The 22608-nt window shown below is 44.6% G+C and overlaps 2 protein-coding genes across 2 annotated transcripts in view; both read right to left on the bottom strand.

The window, feature by feature from the left end:
• The window catches only part of LOC117582186, a 49747-nt gene that overhangs the window by 14984 nt on the left and 12155 nt on the right, over window positions 1-22608 (bottom strand). The window lies entirely within an intron of this gene.
• LOC117582187 lies at window positions 14436-15459 on the bottom strand. Its single transcript, XM_034269790.1, has 2 exons — window positions 15320-15459; window positions 14436-15253 (listed from the first exon to the last, which is right to left on the bottom strand). The coding sequence occupies exons 1-2, from the start codon at window positions 15369-15371 to the stop codon at window positions 14598-14600; spliced, it is 708 nt and encodes a 235-aa protein (XP_034125681.1). The 5' UTR covers window positions 15372-15459; the 3' UTR covers window positions 14436-14597.

The following is a 22608-nucleotide window of genomic DNA, read 5'->3' as shown; positions in this document are numbered from 1 at the left end:
AAAAATGGCAAAATACTTTTTTCATACACTCGCGGGGCTTGTGGTGTTTGTGACACATGGCAGTTATCTGTGTACTTTATTGACAGACAGTTTGTGTCTATTTGATTCACTCGGATTTATTTTCTTAGCTGCAGAGGGGGACAGGCGACAGCACAATATTGAGGCACTTTTGCAGCTTTAATGGGAAAGGAAATTGTGGATTTTCGTGGTTCCCCCTGCTGATGTTTAATTTTAAAGTTTTGGTTAGTTTTCCACAAATTACCAGCAGGATTGCATCAGCAAACCCGCTTTAGAAATTAAAGTTCCCCGTTCCCCGTTCCCCGCCACTCCCAGGGTATCCAAATTTCATCGCTCTGAGATAAGTTTTTGCGCCACTTTTCGTGCCTATTTTTTGTGTGTTGAGTCCCCTGGAACCTTGCCGCGTTACCCCCCCCCTCTCGGCCTGACAGCTCCTAACTGATTTCGCAGTGCAGCCAAAGGCGGCCAAAGTTGGTCGCCGCGTTTTGTGTTTTTGGCCAATGTTTGCTGTAGGTCGCCGGTTGGAGCCCGAAGAGCCCGCTTCCGCACCCGTAGCCCCCTGCCCTGCGCCCCGCCACTTCACGCGCTCAACAGCTTCCGGCCTGGCGGAGCATGGAGCAGCCATGGAACATGAACACAGCTGTGTGCCTCAAGTATGTGCATGTGTGTGTGTTCCTCTCTCTGTGTGTGTGTGTGTGTGTGTGTGTGTGCTTGTGTTAGCGTATCTATGTGTATGGCATTCGTGCTGCGCCTGCAGCGTTTCGTGTGCATTTGGCAAAGCACTTAAAATGACAAAAATAACAACAAAATGGGCAAACGAAACAAACAAAAGAACGATGTGAAGGCAGAGGTGTGCCTCTGCGAGGACGCAGGCCAGACACAGCCAAAGCACAGAGAGAGAGATCTCTGGCAGAGATGTTCCTGAAAACCATTTGAACAAAGAAATTTCCAGAGCCAGAGTCTGCTTTTGTTGCCATGCCATAAGATGCAAATAGATGGATGCAATGGGGCTGGTTAGGAAAATTAGGAAACTTTTCATTGAGTTTCTGATCGGTGGCAGGCAAAGCCACAAGAATGTAAAACTGCCAGGTTGAAGTTCACTTCAACAGCTGTAAATATTTACTCCATTGGAATGTACAAATGTATGTAATAGCACACAAAAAAATTAAATAAATACTATGAAATGAATATCTTCGGACACATTATACCACAATGCCCTGTGTCAGTTTTTGTTTTCATCGGTAAACAAAGACACAACAATAAATCTCACATTACATGATTTAAATAACAGTTTAACAAAGTTGATTTCACTTTAAAGAGCGCAGCCCCCGACCTAAACACTGAGAAACAAAGGTCCAGAGCTCCAAAGAGAACGCCCAAAACAATGGCCAGAAGCCGCTTAAAGGTACTCAGTGTAATGGCAACATTAAGCAATAAAGCTAATCCCCTATTATAACCATAACAACAGGAGGCGATGACCGGAACAACCCGAGACATTCCCATAAAAAAACTTCAACCAAATACGGACAGACAGTCGGAGCTTAATTTATTTAAAGTAAAGAAGATTCCTGAGCTGATCGAATTATACTTAAATGATAGCCAGCAGATTATTTATTATAATATAATAAACTTTGAATTTAAGGGATTTACTCTTGCTAGGTCCTGCCTTAAATTCTCCTATTGAAGTTAACCCTTTCAAGAACATCCCCATCTGCAGGGCATCCTGCTGACAACAGTCTGTTCTATTTAAAGAGTCGTCGAGTCGAGTCGAGTCGAGTCGAGTCAAGTCTCGTCGCGTCGCGTCGCGTTGCTCTGCGAGCCAACAAAAATCGCGTCTAATGTCATGAGTGTGTGGGGTCATGCCCGGGGGAAAGTTCCTTCATCTGAGGAAAAACATGAAGATAAATTGAAATGGCAGGCAATTGAAAACTACCCACGGATTTGTTCGACTTTGGCTGGAGCTTATAAGGATACGCACAAGTACATAAACATATACGAGTAAATATAAATATGGATACAAGTACATAAAAGTTTTCGGGATACCAAATAGTAGCCATAAGGATGGCAAACAGAAGCAAAGCACCGCCATTAAATGGAAACTTTTGCTTTAAGTTTTCGAGCAAATGTCAGGAGAGATTGAGTTCAATAAACGTCCCCAGTCCGGGGTTCATCTGCCCAGAAATCTGATTATTTATGAAGTGCCGAGTGCCGAGTGCCGAATGCGGAGTGCCATGCTCCGGAATCTTTGGCGTCTGTCCTCCCATGGGGCACCCAGCACTATGGAATGGCAAAGTGTCTATAAAAATAGCAAAACACCAGACGAATTATAATGAGCTGGGCCGAGCTCACGTTCGGAAATGCTCACGTTGTCAGGGACCTCGAATCTGCCACGCTCATTGTCATCGTTAACACCAGTCGTGTAATGCCAGTCGTAAACTCTTCTTGCAACCTGTTCCTGCCCCCTTCTGCGACTGCACAGCAATTAAATGAGTGTCGTCTGGTAGCTGGCTCACTGGCTGGCTGGCTGGCTGGCTGGCTGGCTGGCTGTCTGGGTGGGCGCACGAGCGACGGGCTTCATAGAAAAACAGATTTACATAATGCCGAACAATATGGCCAAGGAGGGCAACTATTTTTTTTGACATGCCCCATAATTTGATGACGACAATGTCTTGGCATAACAAAGCAGGGATCTGCATGGGTTTCGAATCAAAGTGGGGGTTTGCGAGGGTGTAACCTTCTGGGGTAGCTCTTCGTCTCATGTAAAATTTCATTTTGCTCGACTTTAAGGAGCTCCTGGCTGAGCCTACCCACCCGCCACATCAAATCACACGTGTGAGGCTTCTATTTTCCGGCCTAGCAGATTCAGTTACCCTCAGTTTTCCGTTTCTCTCATTTCAAACAATTTATATTGTATTTTTTTTGGCAGCGGCCCGCTGCTGCTGCTGCCTGTTGGATTTATTTCGGTTTTGGTTTTGTGGAACTTTGTGGGGAGTGTGAAATCGAGCGTGAATGTTCAACGTAAATAAAATTCAATTTGGCATTTTCCTTTTAACTCAATTTATGTGTCAAGTGAAAGTGGATTTGACTCGGACAAACACTGGCGTTGGCGTTGGCGCTCGTGTGTCGTGTGTCGTGTGTCGTGTGGTGTCCATTTGGATCTCCTGCATCAAAGTTATAAATGAATTTATAGCCCCCTCCCATGCCCACAGCCCTCATGCTTCCCTCTATGTTTGTATTGGGCACAAAATTAATAGCATTTGTGTGCTATGGCAGAGCACTGCCACTGAATTGATTGGATTAACGACATCTGCACATGCCCACACTGCAGCACTACAATAATATATCTATCTGAAAGGGTGGAACCTTGAACAAAATACATAATACCCGCACGCACACCAACACACACACACACGCACACCAACACACATACATATGTGTGAGTAGTGTATTGAAATGCCATTTAATTGATGCAATTTGATGGTTAACAGGTAACAGAAAAACGACCAAGGCGATTAACTTCACTTGACTCGTGCATATGAACATATTTAATGCATTGCGAGTGGTGGGTGTTGGTGGGTGGTTGCCGGAATTCTGATGACAATTTGATTTACTTTTGTGTGAAAATGTTACATATATTGCGCTAGTTTTTATGGCAGATCCCATAGCTTTAACAGCGCTGAGCTACATAAATCAATGGGCTGTAAGCATGTAAAAACCAAACAAAAAGTCTGCACTGGGCGTGATTGACTTCTGTTACTAATTTAATTTACCTCTGAATGGATTTGTAAATAACTTTTGATTGCTTTAGCTTTTAGAGTCTGTGACATTCATTAGTGCCAATAAACGTATGAACAGCGCACAGGCTCTGAATGATAATTGCATTATTAAATGAAAGCTATTGCACGAGCAACAAGATACTAAAATAGCAAATAGTTCCCTCGGGTGGGCAGCTCAGATTCAACCTGTGCAGGGCAGCAGCTCGAAGAGAGCAACAGCGCTGTTAACATCCTGTTAACGCTCCAGAGCCACCGCTCTTCGTTAACAGCCTGTGGCCGCTCCCGCTCACACTGCACTGTTACCGCTCTCTGACAGTCTCGCGCTCACTCGCTCTCACGATCTGCATTTCTACCTGATTTTCATAACGGCACGCTGAAAGCTTGCTGTTGAAAACAGACATGATTGATCATGCTTTCAGCTCCGCTATGCAGCAATATGCGTACTTGCACTGGTGCAGTGTTTTTGTTTTTTGCGTCTCCGCTTTCAACTCCGCGCGCAACTCGTGTGTGCGCGAGCCCAACACATTTATCCACCCTTGCACAAGCACAAGCACAAGCAAGTAATGAAAATTAATCAGATCCATTATACTGCATTGCCTTAATAGATGCAAATGCAGTGCTGCAATATATAATCCTGGCCAATATGGAAGCCAGTAACAAATTAGGCCACATGCACTTTCAATTAAATGGAAATATCTCCATAAATCTAAAACTGTAAGCACACAAACACTAGGGGCACACCCACTGTGGCATTGGCACACTGTGTGAATCGAATAATCCTGCACATTTCGGGCTCACTTAAGTTTTTCATCCACACCTCTTAAACACTTTCAATCAAAACTCTTCTGGTCTCGGCAAACACAATAATTCATCGAGATATTTACGTTTTCGAACAGGGAACACCCAAAGATGTTTCGAGTTGATTAATCAGAACAGGTCCATCCTCAACCGAGTTCCAATTTAGTTAAGGCACAACCAAAACACAGCCGCACCAAAATGTTCGATTCCCTACGCACAGAATCGAACCACTTCCGTTTGCTCAATGAACTCGGCCACATATCGCTTCAACCTCATTCCATGCCTGTCCTTCCCGTTCCATTGATTATGCAAAAGCAAATCGAAACAAATGCTGGGCGCAATGGTACCAAAAGAATCGATACCCAAAAAGTGTTCAAACATTTTTGGTGAAGCAGAGAGGAAGAGGGAGAGACAGAGTGAGTGTAGACAGAGAGGGAAAGTGCGAGCCAGAGCAGAGATGGAGATACACCGATAGGCAGAGACAGACAAATTTCACATAATCAATTTTGGTTTTAGGCCTGAGGCATTTATTGTTCTATACAGAGAGAGAGAGAGAGAGAGGGAAAGGGAGATGAGATACAAGATGCAGGCCCAAGCTTCAGCTGCTGATGGATGTCTCTGGAGCAATACATCAAACCAAATTAGCAGTTTGTGTTCCATGTACAGAAAAGCCAACATGCACAGGCTCGCCAGGAATGGGAATGGGAATGGGAGTGGGAGTATTCCCACCCTTTGGTGCAGGTTGCCAGGAGATTGAGTTGAAACTAGAGGCCCATGCACATGGCCATGGTCATGCTCAGGTGCGTTGTGGCCCGGCCAAATTGGCTGACAGCATACACGAAGGACACACAAACATTAGGCAGAAATCGGTAGAGGATATGAGGCAGTGCGAGTGATGTAAAAGATGTAGCAACAGAGACAGAGAGAAGAGAGAGAAAGAGAGAGAGAGAAGAGCGAGAGAGTGAAATGCGTTAAATGCGTTTGAAGTGCAGAGTGCGTCTAATGTTTGAAAATTTCCATAAAACATGCAATAAAAGCCCAAGGGCAACACGAAAGGGGCAAGCAGAAAAGGTGCAGCAAAAAAGGGCCAGTGGGGCAGGGGAAAGGGGAAAGGGGAAAGGGAAAGGGACCACCAGTGACAACCACTCGCCAAAGCATAATGGAAAAAGTACAAGGGCCGCATAAAAGCATAACAAGCTAACGTGTAACGAGGCGGCAACTTGAAAGCTGCAAATGAGGCCAGGACCAAGGACCCTGGACCCGGGAGCAGGACCACGACTGGGGACTAGGACCTACAACAAAGCTGGAAGCCAGGATTAGGTTCAGGTTCGATGTGGGAGCTTGGGGCAATGGCAAAAAACAAGAAAAGGTGCGTCAACAGCAGGACACGACACGACAGGACAGGACAGAACAGAACAGCAGTGCACATAAGGAGCGCATTGTGGGCCAACGAGCAAGTCATCATCACTCGACAATGTAATGCTTCAATTTCAGCCACACATAGAAGCCGGGTGGGGAGAGAGAGAGAGCGCGGAGAGGGACATGCATCAAGTGCTTTCTTCGTTTGCCAATAGAAAATTGCAGGCCAAAAGCGACACAAGACAGAAATAAGAAATGTAAAAAGGAATCGAGCGAGACAAAAATGGAAGCCAAGAATTTGATGCCAACAGATGGAAAACGAAAGCGGAAATGTTGTGCTAAGCCAAGCACGTCCTAGCTCCCCCTCTATCCCTTCTATCCCTTCTCTCTCTCTCTCTCTCTCTCTCTCTCTTACTCTAGGTGTCTGCATGTGTGTGTGTGTGTGTGTGTGTGTGTGTGTGTGTGTGTGCAACTATTTGCATTGTCGCACTTTCATCATTCTCGTCTAGGTTCTGCTTTGCTTAGCTCTTGAAGCTGTTTCCCCCGAATGTGGACAAGGAGTAGCAGGCTTGAGGGTTGATTGGGAGGCGTGTCCGAGCAGACAGCTGCTGCTCAATTGCATTATCCTGCGTCCGCTGATGGATGATGGCCGGCGTTGCCAGGCATCCGTACTCTAGCTTCTCGTGATGCTCCTCTTGGCTACAGAGCATTCCGTGACAGTTCCCTCCACCATCTACATACTCGTACATAGCCCCCTACCTCTTCACTGCTCTTTTTGACAACTGTCTGCAGCTCCTGCCAAAACTATAGTTTCTGCTGCACAGTCACTTGCTCCTACAGCTGCAGCTCCCTTCTCACCATCTGCATGGAGCATCACACTGGGAAATGTCATGATACAAACTGCAGCTGCATCTTTGGCGTAGAGTGTGTTGGCGGGAGTAATTGAATATTAGATATGTTAGCCAAGTGAATAAATTCAGCTCAGAGGATTTGCGCACTCTTTTGTCACGACTTTAAGTGGCAGAAAACGGTGTGGATGCGCATTCAGATCCCCAGATCCCATGGATGAGGTTAATTTCCTTTGTTCAAGTGCCACTCGGTTCGATGGTTCAATGCAAAACTTTTCGCACAGTACACAGCAAAAAGAAGCCCACTCAATTGCTGCCCTCACCTGTTCGGTCTGGCCTGAAACAATGCAAAACAAACAACAACGACGGCAGAGACCAACAAAAAGTGCCGGTACAGAAACTCGCTCCAGTTCGACGATATTGATACCCGCTACTCGCAGCTCAGTTTTTTGCACTAACAGAATCACAATGCAATCAAAATGTATGCCAAAAGGTATTTTATTTACACTGCTTGCAAATTGCTCATTCTCACTGTCGTAATTATATGGCTAAAGGATGGCCACTTCCATCCATTGATTATCCACTGGTCCCATGGAATTGTTTCCTCTTTGCCACGACTGCACCGATTCCGATTCAGCAAAAGCTGCTGAATTGATCAACTTTTGTGGTGCTAATGGTTCTTGCCGCTGTTTTTCATTAAAAATAGTTTGTAGCAAATAAACAATTTAGCGTTACAATTGAATAATTCATTTTGTATTCATTGTGCTGCAAATATATTCGACAATGTAAGCCGAAAGATAAACAATAAAAAGTGCCAAAAAAAGTGTGCCGCAAAAGAGGAAAGTTATTGCCATTAAATAATCAATTGTGCTCTTGTTATTGGTTTTTAGGCAGTTTGCGTGTGTGTGTGTTCAGCTGCAGCAAGTCCTTGCCCTGCACAACCCTTTTAATAAATATTCAGGGGCTTGGAAGCATCGAAAACTATTATTTGTGCCTCTCATACATATCCTCGAACCCGCACGATTTACAGGGTGCACATAGAAAAGTTTTGCGCTTGAAGAAAAAAGTTTGAGTACAAAGCAATAATAAGGAGCTCATCATGAATTTGAGAATGAATTGAGGAAAGTAAAATAAACCACACACACACACAATAGAGAGAGAGAAAGAGAGAGATAGAGAGAGAGAGCGGGAGTGAAAAGGAAGTAACACGAAGTGGAAAAGTACGTGGGAGTAAGGGGACGGGGACGGGTGGCTGAAGGGTTGGTCTGCCTCATCTGCATCACGAATACGAAGAGTCCTGGTCCTGGTCCTTCTACTGGTACCTGAAATGCAAACGTTTGTTGTGGTTGCGCTTGGCCAGCTGAAAGGGCCATTCTGTGTGGGATTTGTGGCTCCATCCGTTCCAGCCATACCCAGTCGCCAACCCACTGCGGCTTTTCAGCAACTAAAATAAAATTTAATTAACCTGAAACCTAGTTTTTGCTCCAAGAGCCAACAGCCAGACGACTAGTTCAAGTTGTACCCCTCCCCCATCAACCCCCGAATGGGAATTGCAAATGATGTAAACACGAGAACGGTACAAAATGGAACAGACTTGAGAGAACTTGAGGAGAGAGAGAGAGAGAGAGAGCACACATTTTGTGGCTGTGCATTATACATGATCAAGGGTTCAATTTGAATGGCAAAGCGTTGCTAACTTTTCTTTTAAAGACTTATTGTTCTGCCCGAGACGCCGAGTGCCTGAGGGCCGATGGTTTTGTGATGGTTTTTTGGCCGGGTAACACCAAAAACATAAGTCAACTTAGCGGCTGTTTTAACTGTGTCGCAAGACAAACATAAATACTCGCACAAGAAGTGGCAGGCGGTGGCCCCGAGCCCCAGGCACCAGGCCCCACGCCCCAGGCCCCTCTACACACAAAAAACCTCACCCAACTCATTGCAAAATCCTTTGTTTCAGGCTCCCGTTTCACACAGTGAAATATGAGTTGCTTTTTGGGTGTTTGTTTGAGCTTTGGCGGTCGTTAATTGGAAATTAATTATGGCCTACACCTGTGTCGAAAGACTCAAACCCCCTGCAGGCGGTGTGCCACTTGATATGTTTGTGTTTAAGTTTTAAAAAAACACTTTTGTAATTGCAGAAAACTACCGACACTTCCGGGAATTGTTACAGTGCTTAGAATTAATTAAATAATGCCAGCATAGTGCCGCACGACTTCCGCCAGAAGGAAGCACTTTTCGTGGCACTTTGTGTGTAAGCAGGAAAATCCTGCATGGAAAAAGCATTGATTTTGTGGCCATGCTGCTGTAAATCATCAAGTGCACGTTCGATGGCCCTTTGTTATGCTAATTTACTATGATAATCAACCCAATCAGCTCTTGGCAGACCTCAACAGTGGAAGTATTTTCACATGCCACAATTCATGCATTTAATTGGATTTTGGTTAGTTTCAAATAATCCAGCAAGAACTCAAACAGGATATTCAGCTATTTCCCGAGCTAATTCTGTCCCTGAAATCAGCAACAGGTCGTCCCGTCCACACAGAAACCACAAAACTCTCTGACAGACACAAAAACAGGCCAAACCGCGAATATTTCATAACACACAAAATTAATATCTATTAATTATGAACGTGAAAGTGCTCAGGTGACAGGGCAGTAAATCGATGAGAGTGGAAAAAAACAAAAAAATACGAGAATAATAATAATGCCTGGGCTCTGTGCTAAATAAATAATGAAGGCCTCTTAAATTTTCATTTGGTTTTGGCCAAAACGAGAAGCAAGAACAGAAAAGTGGCAAAGGACCAAGCGTCGCCCGTCCCAAAGGCAAAGGCAAAGCAAACAAAAAGGAATGAAATAATGGGAGACAAGTGGCCCAAGAGAGACGAATACTTGAGTACCCTTAGTGCCAGTATCTGGGAATTGTCTACACAGGAGAGAGTCTGGAATTTTAGTGAAATGAAAAAGGGCAGGAACGTGCATAGAGGCATTGATTTTATTGAAATTCTTTCTTAAAGGTAACGAATATTTTTCACATTTAAGTCAGCAAATTTGTCTTTTAACATTTTGGCAAAGTAGTCAAGGAAGTAAATTCCAAATTGTCTGACAGATTGCTGGAATATGAAGACATTTTTGTGCCTAATAGGATCTACTCATAGGATTACATTTAAATTGCTTTTGTGACCTGAATTTACGGCTAAAAGAAGGTTCTGAGAGAGAATGGAATTTTGTAAAGAAACAACAATTTATTTGTTATTTTTGTGGATGCTCCAGCTGCAGTTTTACATTTAATTGCCTAGAAATGCAGCGTTAATTAAGAGCTGCACCCTTGCAATTACAGCTGGATCTAATCCGACACAACTTAAGATACTTTGAGCCATTCAAAGATACTCTCCAATCAGTGTACTATGCACATATGTATCTATGTACACATATGTACATATGTACATGTATCAATAGCTGCTGATGCAGAAGCCATAGCACACATAGAGCCGGAATTGCTTCCTGTTGACTAAAGCAAACGCGCAGTCAAAATTACCTTTACCAGCTGCAGTGGAAAGCCAAAGTAAAACCAAAGTGAAACCATTGCATGCGAGGGAAAGAGAAGCAGCAAGAGAGTAAAGAGAGAGAGAGCGAGGGCCAGCGGGGGAATCGCTGACAGGAAGCAAGCCAAAATGGCAACAACAAATTACTCGACCCGTAACCACAGTGCAATCAATTGTAGTGGTCCAGAAAGCACAGCCGAACGGGCAGTGGGGGAAAGCGCAAAGAGACAGAGAGACAGAGAGAAAGAGCGGGAGAGAGAGGTGCCAACAAGAGTAAGCGCAGGGGGAGAGTTAAAGCTGTAGAAAGAGAAAGCGAAAGAGTGTGTGTGTGTGTGTGTGGTGCACAGAGAGACTATGAGAGGACACACAGTGTGCCTCCGAAAAGCACTTTATATGCCGAGGTAATGGCGCCTAATAAACGTCTTCACTTGAGTGCGCTCGGCGCCACCCCAACACACAGCGCTTCGACAGCGCCCAGCCAACGAAAATCTACCCACCCACAAACAACGGAGGGAGGGAGAGCGGAAAGGTCGAGCAAGTAATTATGATTTATGTCGCTTTGGAGAATGTGCAAGGCGTCTAATTGTGTGGGCGTGCTATGGCTACAATTATGTGCTCCCAGCCTCCTCGTCTCTGCTCCACACTCCACACTCCTCCATCCTCCATACTCCATCATTTGCTCGCACACCTCTACCTCTATTTAGTGCCCTCCCCTGCCCTGAGCAGAGCATTCCATTCCAAGCTGCCCCCGCCCCTTGGCTGTCTGTCCCCCATTATGTCAAGCCGACCGAAAATAGTGGAAATCCAACACGAATGTCAGATAAAGTAATTACAGGATGCTGGCACTGGAAGCGAACACGCCAAGACTGTGGAGCGGGGGAGGGCCGCTGGCAGAGGCGTGCAAATGAGTCCTGATGTAATGCATGCTAATGCCACATCCTCCCCTCTTGGGAGTCTGGTTAGCAATCATTAAAATAATTCTCTAGTGTTGCGGGAGGCCAGGCACGTTGACCTCAGCTGAAAAGGATTCCTGGAAGGGCATTGTGTGGCCCTGATCTCTGGCATAACGTTAATGAAAGTGAAGGCTTTCAGGGATGGATTTCCCACCCACATTCCTAGGCCACAAAGGCTGGATTCTCGGCTGGACAATTGAAAAATCAGTAAGCGATGCCGCATTGTCAACGTCGCATGTCCTTGGGGGATGCCAGCACAGCCAAGGGGGAGAATGGGGATCCTTCGCACTTAATTAGTGGCATGGACCGATTTTAAAAGTGGGCGTGTGCCCAAACAGCTGCACTGCTTAATTACTTGGCAACGGATTGGAGCTGCGGGCCATCGACTGATTGTGGAAATGAAGCAGGGAAAACATTCATCATGAAAGGAAACTAGTCCCGATGCTCAGCCATTGATTGGTGGCTGCCTGAATAAATGAAAAATACTTGGAAAAAACAGAAACATTAACAGTCAGTGAATGAACATCCTTGACACGTGTGAAAGGCAAAGGAGAGATGTGTCTCAATTATCATGAAAAAGGTTACACAGCTGCGATTAGTTAATTACGAGAAAGTATCTTAATCAACTTTAAAGTAATTTCAACTGCTGCAAAGTTTCTTTAACTACATTCAGCTACCAAAAAGTACTCTCCTGTACTAGTACACAGCAAAGTATCTTGTAATTGAAAAGTCATTTAAGCTGCCGAAAAGAAACTTTAGGCAACATTTCAAGCCGAGTGTCTGTTAGGAAAAGATGCAGAAAATGTATAAAAGAAAATGTTAAGGTAATGGAAAATAAGTTTTAGAAATGGACACACAAATGCTGACGAAAACTGTGATTGTTGAGCGTGTAAACAAGTTTCTTTATTGCCAGTTACACATCTCTAGCCAAGAGCACGCATCTTAAATTAACTAAAAGTAGCTTCAGCTACCAAAAGCCATCTTAAACCCTAGAAAACTTCCCACACATTACCTACCAAAAAGTGTTTTTAAGTACTAAAAAGTATTTTTAAGTTTTTGGGAAAATGCTGAGCCACTGCAAAACTATCTGTTACCTTTTGCAAAAGTATCTATACGGCCACAGCATCTTTAATGGTATCTTTAGGTAACAGAGAGCTTCCCCGCCTGCTGCTGCTGCTGCTGCTGCTGCTACGAGGAATATCCAGTTACAGAAAAGTTTCTTAAGCCAATGAAATGTATCTGCAGCTACTTAATAGCACACTTTAGCAGCAAAGGAGTATCTGAAGTAACGGAAGCACAGCATGTTCCCAAGTCCTGACATATTTCCAGCCATTAGGAGTAAGCGTTTGGCCTACTGGCCCCCGCCTGCCTGGCCAGATGATCTGGCACGTTAACTGGATTATGCACATACCAAATGGTTGACGGTTCATCAAGTAGGCCATCAACAAATTACTTGAAAAACACTAATAAAAATTTGCTTAGCTGTCGTAAATTCCCGGCTACAAAGGCTAATCGCGCAGAGCTAATCAGCCGCAGCCATCAAACCATCATCAAAGGCGCGCGCATTCAGCTTCGAATCCTTCACTGCCAGACGGAGTAAAGGCTTGAAGAGAATAACAAAAAAAAAAAATGAAACTGAAAGGAAAGAAATGGAAACTGCGTGCCAGGACACCATTATGCTAAAATATTGCTCGGCGGTACTTAATCAACACAAAGGCCTCTTGCAGCACTCTTTTCTCCCATTCACAGAGGTCTGCTCCATTTACGGGCGCACGCCCAACATTGCGGGGTGGGTGGAGTGGAGTGGAGTGGAGTGGAGTGAGGGAGCTTTGGCAGCGTGCTGTCGATTTAATTGCCCCACAGACACTTCAATGTCAGCATAAATTAAATTTTGATTTGGCTTCTACGGCAACAGTGGTGGCTCCGGCTCCGGCTCCTCTCTAATGAAATTGCGCACGGCAAATTGCACAGCCGCCGGAATGGGGCATCTTCTATCCGCCTAGTGGCGCCCCCAGGGCCAGCCTCAGCCACAGTCAAAGCGCTGGCCCGCCTGCAATGATGATGAGCTCATGATGTGGCGGCCTGAATTGAGTTGGTGGAGGCCTGAGTTAGTCGTTGCTCAGCCATTGTCGCATCAATTAATTTCAGCACGAGCCACGAGACCGCCTCCTTCCTTTCCATCCCCACATCTCACTCATCATCAAGACATGCCCATCCCCCCATCAGTCCCCCCATGCCCCCCTTGCCACATCCTCAACTTGCCACAACAACAGGGTGCAATTGTATGCGGTGACGTTGCGGGGCGTGGCTCGTAATGAGCTTAGCATTTGGCGAAAACCTAAGGTGGCCAAGTCACTGTCCATTACGGCTGAGTGGAGTGGCTGAGGAGGACATCTTGTGGCTGTCCGCGCGCGCCCAGGCAGGATGCCACGACAGGGATGGAAGGGACTTTAAAGTTGTGTGATTAGGGAAAGTCGTGGGAGTGAAGGTGGGCGAGAGATCTTTAGCCAACAAAAACTGATTAAAAAGCCACGTGGCCGCTGGCCTTTGAAAACTTTTGTGTGTTCTTCTCCTGGTAGTTGTGTTCAACACTTTCTAACAGGAAGGGAACATGAGAGTCCTGCACACTCAGCAAACTACTTACAATCTTTCCTAATCAAGATGCGGCAGGATAAGAGACATTTATTAAGGGAGAGGCTGCAATAAGCACGAGCTGTACTCTTAATGATATTCTGGCGCAGCTTTCGCAGCGCTTCAATGTTATTTTAAACTATTTACTTTAAAGCTCACCTCGGCAGCAGGTTTAAGCAGCGGAGTTACATATTTTTAATCATTCATTTGTGCGTCGGTTAGTCGCGTGTTTGTGTTGTTGCTTTTCGTAATTACGCTCTCACATTCAGCCACTCTCTTGTCGTCACATCACTCTCTTCCCATCGCCTAACATAAATAACTGTTCTTCCTCTCTCACTCTCAAACTTTCGGTGCAGTAGCGCTCTCGCTTCGATTAGCTGTCGCTGCAACTGTTCTTCTCTCCACTCTCCGCTCATGCTTTCCGATCCCGTTTTAAGCATTGCACACACTGGTCTAAAAGCAATTTGTTTTGAATTTATTAAATTTACTTTAATTTTTCATTTTCAACTATATCCACTGTTCTATGAAAATTGTATGCAAGTCTGCTACTAGTCTGTTGTTGGCTTTTTGCAAGTTGACAACAAGAATTTGAACAATTAATTAATTACACGTTAAGGATGCCTGGACTCAACGTGTTTGTGTGTGTGTACTGGAAGTGTCTGAGATGATCGCTTATTTAATCTTCTCCCTTCGCCCCGCGTTCTGCTCGAAGCGGGAGACGAACTTCTTGTCTGCCTCCTTCATTCGCTTTGCAATCTCTTGCTGCTGCTCTTTCCACTTCAGATTCAGAAGTTCCACTCGTGCAGGATCCAGCGACTCCCTCTTGGTTTTTATTAGTGAGTGCGTTTGCACTTTGTCGAAAGTCTTCCTATAATGGGGTTGCTGCAGTCCCTCCATGCACATCTGTCTCAAATAGTAACGGCGGTTCGGTTTCACTGTCTCCTTTGGTTCATCTTTCTTTTCGTTGATCTGCTTGACCTCGGGTCCCCGGTAGACAGGCTGTGGGACCCAAGGTACAGATTGACGCCACAGTGGCGACTGTCCATAATCAGATGAATTGTTCTGTTCGAAAGTTTTCTGTTCGTTGCAGTCTATGTTGCTCTTCTCCTTCATCATCCGCCTGAAGGCTTCACGGCGGTTCATTTTGTATACGTTATCTAACTGTTGGGGCTGATTTTTATCGGTGGTGCATCCATCTTCGGACTTCCCTGCAACCACGATGGCTGAAGCTTCTTTTGTTGGGACGGTCTCCTCCCCTGGCTGAGGATCTTTTTGGGAGCTGGATTCATTCCAGCGCAGTGTTCCCACCGACAAGTGCCGCTGCGCGCCTGTGGCATCAAGAAACCCGTCGCCATAATTGCGTGGACTGTCCCCAATACCTTGGAAATACTTACCGCGAGTCAAGAAACGGGACACCATCCACATGCTATGTATGTGACGAAACATTCCGCTTGAACTATTGTGAAATTTTTTGTGTGTGATAGGAAATGTTATATAGAAGGTAGTGTAATATTGGCTATCCCTTGTTGAAAAAATCGGAGCCTGCTGGATACTTCAAAACTACTTCCCCGTTACAGACGTTACTCGGAGCCCGGTACTCCCACCGGAGTAACCATAACGAAACACTTGATCCCGATTATTGATTTACCTCACGTAAAACTCACATGCACATCAATTAATTTATTTTTGTAAAAGGAAACCGACTGAAAATAGCCCAAGCAAAGTAATACAAACAGGCAGAAAAGAAAATCAAGGTCGAAGCAATGAGTGCTCTTCAATTGAAAGTCATTGAAAATCATCGAAAATCGTAATAGAAAGTCGATTATTGTATGCTCTTTTAAAACTAAACAACAAAATTGCTCAGATTTCTGAATCCACTTGATTTGGCGACAAATGAACTATCTACTTCACTATAAACCTCTTCCAATCCCCAAATATCCTTGCATATCATTCGAAAAATTGAAAGTGTATTAAAAGTGGTTTGCTCTACCAACATTCAAGTCTCAATTCAAAAGTTAAGCCTAAATGCCAATGTTTGTTTATGGTCGGATCCTGTTCTGATGCCGGACAGCCGTTGCCGGGCAACAGGCATGCCATGCCACTTCATGCCATGCCCCAATCTGTGGGATGATGCAGCAACTTCCTGGCAGCCGGTCGTGTCCAAAAGCCACCATGACGATTTCAAAGTATTTCAATAGCCCCATATATGTACATACGAATGTATGTATGTATGTGTTTGGTCCATATATTTTTAAATATATTTATCGGTGTGTCCGCGTGTGTCGCTGTGTATTGGGGGAAATATAAAAATCTAAGCGAGAAATAGACAATTTTTATGACGTTTCCTCTGAGCCACCATTTTATTTTTTGTATTTCCCCTGTCTCTCTCTCTCTCTCTCTCTGTCTCTGGATGGCAGGCAGGCAGGCAGAGTGCCACTGCGGAATCCTATTTCATTTCGCCCAGACTCTTGGAATTTGTTGTGGCAGCGATTTGGCAGGCAATGCTGGAGCAGCACACAGTCCACCCTGTTGACCTCGCTCTTCCCGCCTCTCCCTCATTCCGTATGATGTCGCATGCAGCATCTGTCGCTTTGGGGAATGCTAACCTGCCACATATTTGTTGGCCAACACACACACACACACACACACACACACACATACACAGATGTACATGGGATGGCGCTGGCCCTGCTTCTGGTCTAGGGATGCACGTCCGAATGCACGATGGCTTAAATAGATTAGCCCGTGCATTTCCTGCGGTCGGTTCTGTGTCATCTGCCATCCCAAATTCTATTCCCTAAATAAAAAAAAAGACTGTTGCATGGCGCACAATTTAGCTGAAGAGATGCTTAAGTGGAGTACATTTTATGGAGAATATCCCTGGCACTTATGATTGACAGCGCAAAAGAGCAGCCTTGAAGATTTAGGACACAAAGAAATTACCTTTTCAAGGTATAGACCCACTTTTTGTTCTTCTGCCCATTCCATTCAAGCGATTACTTTTATATGTTTTTCATTACTATTGGGTATCAAAAGAGTTCATTGTAGGACAAAAGGCGGTGGCTTTCAAATCAGACAGAAACTAATGCGCCTGTTTTCAGATCAAAGGCAAACAAATTCAAGTGCATTGAGTCCGCAACAAATCAAAGAGAGAGAAAGAGAACGAACCCATCTTACAGCAATCTCCCTCCGCCATACATCAAAGCAATCAAATGGACCCAAGTGTATCTATCAAGGCGGGCGATAAGTAACACAAAAAAGAAAGAGAAAAAAAGGGAAATTCAAATCTCACTCAAAATGGGGCAGAGGAGAATGGCAAAGCAGAATAAGCGAGAGGATATATGCATGGCGGAGGGGAGTGGGGTGTGGGGTGTGGTGTGTGGGGCAGAGATGAGAGGTAGGTAAGTAAGTAAAGGAAACGGAACGATTTCATTTATAAATTGAGCTTCTCTTTTTTTGGCAGCATCTAAGTTACGAGAGGTTGCGACTGGCTGGCTACAAATTATCGCTCTGGCACCTAGCCATCCCCGTGCCCAGTATCCCCTACCACATCCTTGGCTAACTGTGAACTCTTCGGTATCCTGGCGTTTCTGGTTGCTTCTCTATCTCTCTGTGTGTGTGTTTGTGTGTGTTTACTGGCCTCAAAGAACTGACCAAGCAATTTGCCGGGCCCTAAAGGCCAACCAACACCTCATCACTCACTAAGGGGCCTAAAGAGCTATCGAGAGGGCCGATGGGGCGAAGGCGGAGGAGCACAGTCTTGGTGGCTGAGTGGACTCTTGCCTTAATTAAACAGATTTGTTTGTCGGCACTCTGTTCGTTTCGGTGTTTGCCCTGTTAAACAAAGAGCCCCCCATCAGGAATTATGGCCACACAAAAAGGTCAAATTGGTTCTTGCTTTTCAATACTTATTGCTTCTAAGCAAAAACATAACATAAATATCAACGGGTTGTCTCTAGCTCTCTCTCTCTCTCACTCTATCTCTTTATGTTCCTGTCCTGCACAGACTAATCTCTCATTTGCCATAAAATCACAGGCGAAACATTATAGATACACAGTGGGACAAGATGCAAGTTATGACGATAAATATGACGAAGTTGATCTTTGGCAAATACAATAATTGCTTAAAGGTTATAATATAACTTGAAAATATTTAATCGGAATGTGGCATTAATTTTCCACAATTTTTTTTCAGTGTAGCCAAGCTGCAGCTCACCCCCCTCGTTCGGGTAATTTTCTTTTACCAATAAAACCCAGTCGCGATCCATTAAAATACAATGTCAACGTCTCACTCTCTCCACTACTTGTTCTTAATGGCTGCCTCAGCTCTCTGCTGCGGAGTTTATTGCTGAAGAGGACCGACCGTAAGCTTAAGAGAGACGTATGAGAGTACCTGCAGCCAGCAGGCGCTCAGCTCAGCCACGTTTACATATAGTTATGGCCAAAACTAAGCCAAAATCCCTGAGAATAAATCCTTAGCTGAAGTTTGCCAAGCCATAGGTCAAGTGTAAAGTTAAACAAAAACGCTTAGCGCACACACAAAGCCAGACACAATGCTGGTGAGTGGTGGATGGGAAAGGGAAAGGGAAAGGAAGAGAAACGGAAAGTGAAGAGCGGATTTATGCTGCGACATTGCCTTTTGTTGGCGTTGGCAACGCTGTGCGCAGTCTGGCAGAAAACGCACGGAATATTCACATTACACTGGAAGATGAAAAACTGAGACACAAGAGGAAGGAACAGCAGCAGCAAGATGTAAAGGCAGACGAAGACGAAGCCGAGAAGAGAGAGACGCTCAAGTGCCAGCAATGGCCAAAAACCATGTCAAGTCAGAAATGAGAGAGGACAAAAAAGAAACTAATTTCATAAGATGGTGTCAACTGCAACTTTTCCTACTCATAGGCAGCTCTAGTCCCTCTCTCTGCTCTACCTCTTGACCAGGCCTTCAGCTGCCTCTGTCTCCCTCTTGACCAGGCGGCCCTTTGCTTTCCAGTGTCGCTCCGTCTCTCTCGCTCGAGTGCTCTCTGAACTGCATTAAACGGCCAAGGAGGAGCTGATGATGGTGACTGCTGAGTGCTAAATGCAGTGGCAGATTAGCGCAGAACCCCCAAACAAAAAATATATAATAAGTGTGGCATGCCACACCATGTGCACCCCCTAATGAGCCTCTTGGGGCCCGAGCGAAAACTCATAATCAGCACAAAACTTCACTCGAACGAACGAACGAACCCCTTCCATGGAAACGTTCAATTTGCCAAGGATTTTATGTTTATTATTTTTCAAAATGCTCGTGGGACGGACATAGGGGGCTTATCGATTGAGGCAGAAATTTTTGTTTTTGACAGAAATCATTAAATTCTAACGAGTTTTCTGCGAAGGCCAAACGCTCGTACTCCCAGTGTTGGAGATTTATTTGAAGTATTTTAAAGCATTTGACTTTCGTTTAATAGCAGCAAGTGGAAGCAATTTACTTTGACTAAGAGAGAGACATAAAGACTTTAAATGCGTCTGTTTTAATTACAATTCTCGGAAATAGTCAACTAAGGGAAATGGATTCAATTACGAGCAAAAGAAGTGCAAATAACTGCCGTGTGCTCACGCACAATATTGAAATTTATTCCATTGTGGCCACACAACCCCTATTGACCCCTCACGCATACACATACAAATATTCACGCACAGACAAAACAGTTAATTAAATCGAAAAAATGCCTTAATCAAAAGTTCTGGGCCGCTTTGTGTTACCACAACGTCAGCAAAAGGAATTTGATTCAATAAACGTTGGGGCGCACACGATTAGGGACACAGGATGCAGCCCGCAGGAGGAATGATGAGGAGTATTCGCTCAGAGGGAAAAGTTCAAGCCATTTGGCACAATTGTTATTTCCATTATTCATGTACCGGTTGCTATTCAAATGCCCTGGGGTGTCGTGTTTGCGAGGGTGAGGTGAGTGTTTATTTATTGGTGAGTGGATGGATGGCAGGAATGGCATGTAAACCACAAATTAATTGGCTTGGTTAGCCACCGCAACGGACCAGAAAGTTGCATAAAACTTTGCCGCCTCGATTGATTGATGTGGCCGGGCACTTTCCAGGTAATCAATGGCCAGGGAGGGACCTCGCCTCTAGACCGACCCCTGGACCAAGGATAAAGGACCTTCGTAACTCCGTAACTCGAGAAACAAGTTCGAAACTTCGCTGGATATTTATTTCTCCTTAAAGATTCCTCCTTTCATTTCGTTTTGCCTTCGTATGCAAAAATATTACAACAAAAGATGAATTGAAATGTGATTTCCCATTGAGTGGCCAGCACTAAAAACATTGAGAAAATATTTTTCTATCTGCTTCAGACACTTATGCCAACTCATAATTCATAGATTTATCCAAGAACTTTTCTAGTTTCCACTTTTATTAATTATCGAATATAACAATTTCACTCTCTACTCTTTTTCTCTCTCTCTCTCTCTCTCTCTCTCTTAAGAAGTTTCTCTCAGCCAAACTTTAATTGCACCTCCTCTTTCGCTTTGAGTGCTTCAACACTTGCAGAATAAATTATAAGAAAACTCGTAGCGAAAATCATGAGCTGCATAAACTTAAGTTTAAACCGCCACAAAAACAACCTAATGCCATGTTTTTTGTTTACCCAAACATTTAGTATCAAACAAATTAAAACTTTTAGCCAAAACTATTTAGATACAAATGCAAACAGATGGCCAGCCGCCACTCGCAAGAAGTGTTCTATGAAAAACATAGCCTGATATTGGTCGAATGGAGGAGTCAAGGAACGAGAAGTCCAGAAAAACATTTGGAAAACACGGACTAAATGTTTCCTTTTTGTGGGCCATAACTCAAATTGCTGGAAAAGTCTCAAAGAAATGGCTTTATGGATAAAGTATGTGGGTAGTGGGTAGGGTAATTTTTAAGGGAACAAAATAAATTATGGTTTAAGATATTTAAAAAAATTGAATCAGTAATCCTTTAACTAGGGAACTGCTCTAAAAATGACTAAAAAATCAGATAAAAATTCAATAATAATCAATATTTTTCTGTGCTAATTCCATCCTGCTCTCTTCTACCATCTCGCCACTCCTCAATTCCCGGTTGAATGAATCATTAGCTGTACGCTCAACGCACGCTCCTTCACTATCTATTATTCTGTGGAATTTGAACCATAAGCATCCTTCACATATCTCAATTCCTCTTGCTCCTATGATTCCGCTCAAGAAATTACCCAGCCAGCGCTATGAACACCATCACGGGCGATGCTGTGCAGCAGCGGCCTCATTTAGCCAGTGCTTGAAGAACGCAGAAAATTAAGGAGTGCTTGTGGGTGTGGAATCCCCTCGAATATAATTCAAGTGCAAGCGAGAAAGAAGCACAAACATACTCGCAAGAAGACAACAATTAGCGAAGGAGCGTGACACAGAAGGAACCGCAAAATTGTGCAGCTGATAAGAGCGCCACCTCCCCACCCCACGCGCCCGAACACGCACAAGTGTCGCCTGCAGTGAAAGCAAGATAGAGCGAGCTTATTAAAGCGCTCTCTCTTCTCTGCCACGCCGACCCATCAAAGCAACGCAATGCGAGGCGTGAGAATGAGTGGGAGGCAGTGTGAGAGAGGATTAGCGGAATGTTCGTATCCCCAACAAACAATTTGTGTGGGACAAATTGGACAGCGACCGGGCATGCAGTGCCATCTAATCAAATGTTATACCTTCGCTGGCGTGGCCCCATGGAACCCTTTTGGTGGGTTTAAAAAAAAAACAGAAAAAACTACGGCAATTTCGAAGAAAATGTGTTAATAAAAGCACAAAGATTTCCATGGCAGCGAAAAGGAAACGAAGGGTATGAAGATGGAAAGGAAACGAGAGAGGACGGCAAACAACGACTTAGAAAATTGAAATGAATAGAGATGAGGCGTGGCATGGATGTGGCCCCAAACGAGTGGCTTAAAGTTCATTTACAAACACAATCCGCCCCAGACGGACAGTTGGTTGGTGGAGCAGGAGGAGGAGGAGTGAGTGTGAGTGTGAGTGCGTCCAGGCCCCAGACAGTCTGCCACGCAAAGTGTAATGGTATGCCATGGATGTTTCATACTCTCAATGTACCCAAATTATCCGGACTCTCTCTTCTGTCTGACCTTTATGTCTCTCTCTCTCTCTCTCTCTCAGTCTGTCCCTTGTCCCTTGTGTCTGTCTGTTCTTTGCCCCTTTCTCTGTTTGCTTATTGTCTGCCGCTGTCTGCTTATTTGTTTTCTCGCATTTGCTTGCATTTTACGTCATTTTTTGTGGGGTTTCTGGTCAATCTTTAAGCAAATTTATGTTGCGTGCAGCAGACAGCCCCAGGCAACCCAATGTCCTTGCGCCACAAAAAGAACTGAAATGCAGCAGAAGAAGTAGCAGAGCTACAATGTCTGTTTGACTGACACACATGGAGGACAGGGCTGGGTGTTGCACGGTGTAGCATGCCCCAGGTCTGATGGCCAGCAGAGTGATGTGTGTGTGTGTGCGGGGTGTGGGGGAATCCTTGCAAACATTGCACTTTTGGGTTAAGCAAAAGCAAACGCAAGCAAAATTCTTTTTTGGCTAACCACAAAAGTCTTCTTCTTCGCACAACACACACACACACACACACACACACTCTAGTCTTTAGCCGTAAATAGAGGGAAGGAGAGCGGGCACATACG

The sequence above is a fragment of the Drosophila guanche genome, unplaced genomic scaffold, assembly GCF_900245975.1.
Source record: "Drosophila guanche unplaced genomic scaffold, DGUA_6, whole genome shotgun sequence".
Classification (NCBI taxonomy): domain Eukaryota; kingdom Metazoa; phylum Arthropoda; class Insecta; order Diptera; family Drosophilidae; genus Drosophila; species Drosophila guanche.
The sequence above is the reverse complement of the archived record's forward strand: the minus strand, read 5'-3'. Positions and strand labels throughout refer to the sequence as shown.

Bases quoted from the DNA above. Each gene is read 5' to 3' on its own strand.
- LOC117582187 (XM_034269790.1), bottom strand. From the start codon at position 15,371: ATGTTTCGTCACATACATAGCATGTGGATGGTGTCCCGTTTCTTGACT. The intron at 15,254-15,319 runs GTAAGTATTTCC...TTGATGCCACAG, and splicing joins GTCCCGTTTCTTGACTCGCG to GCGCGCAGCGGCACTTGTCG.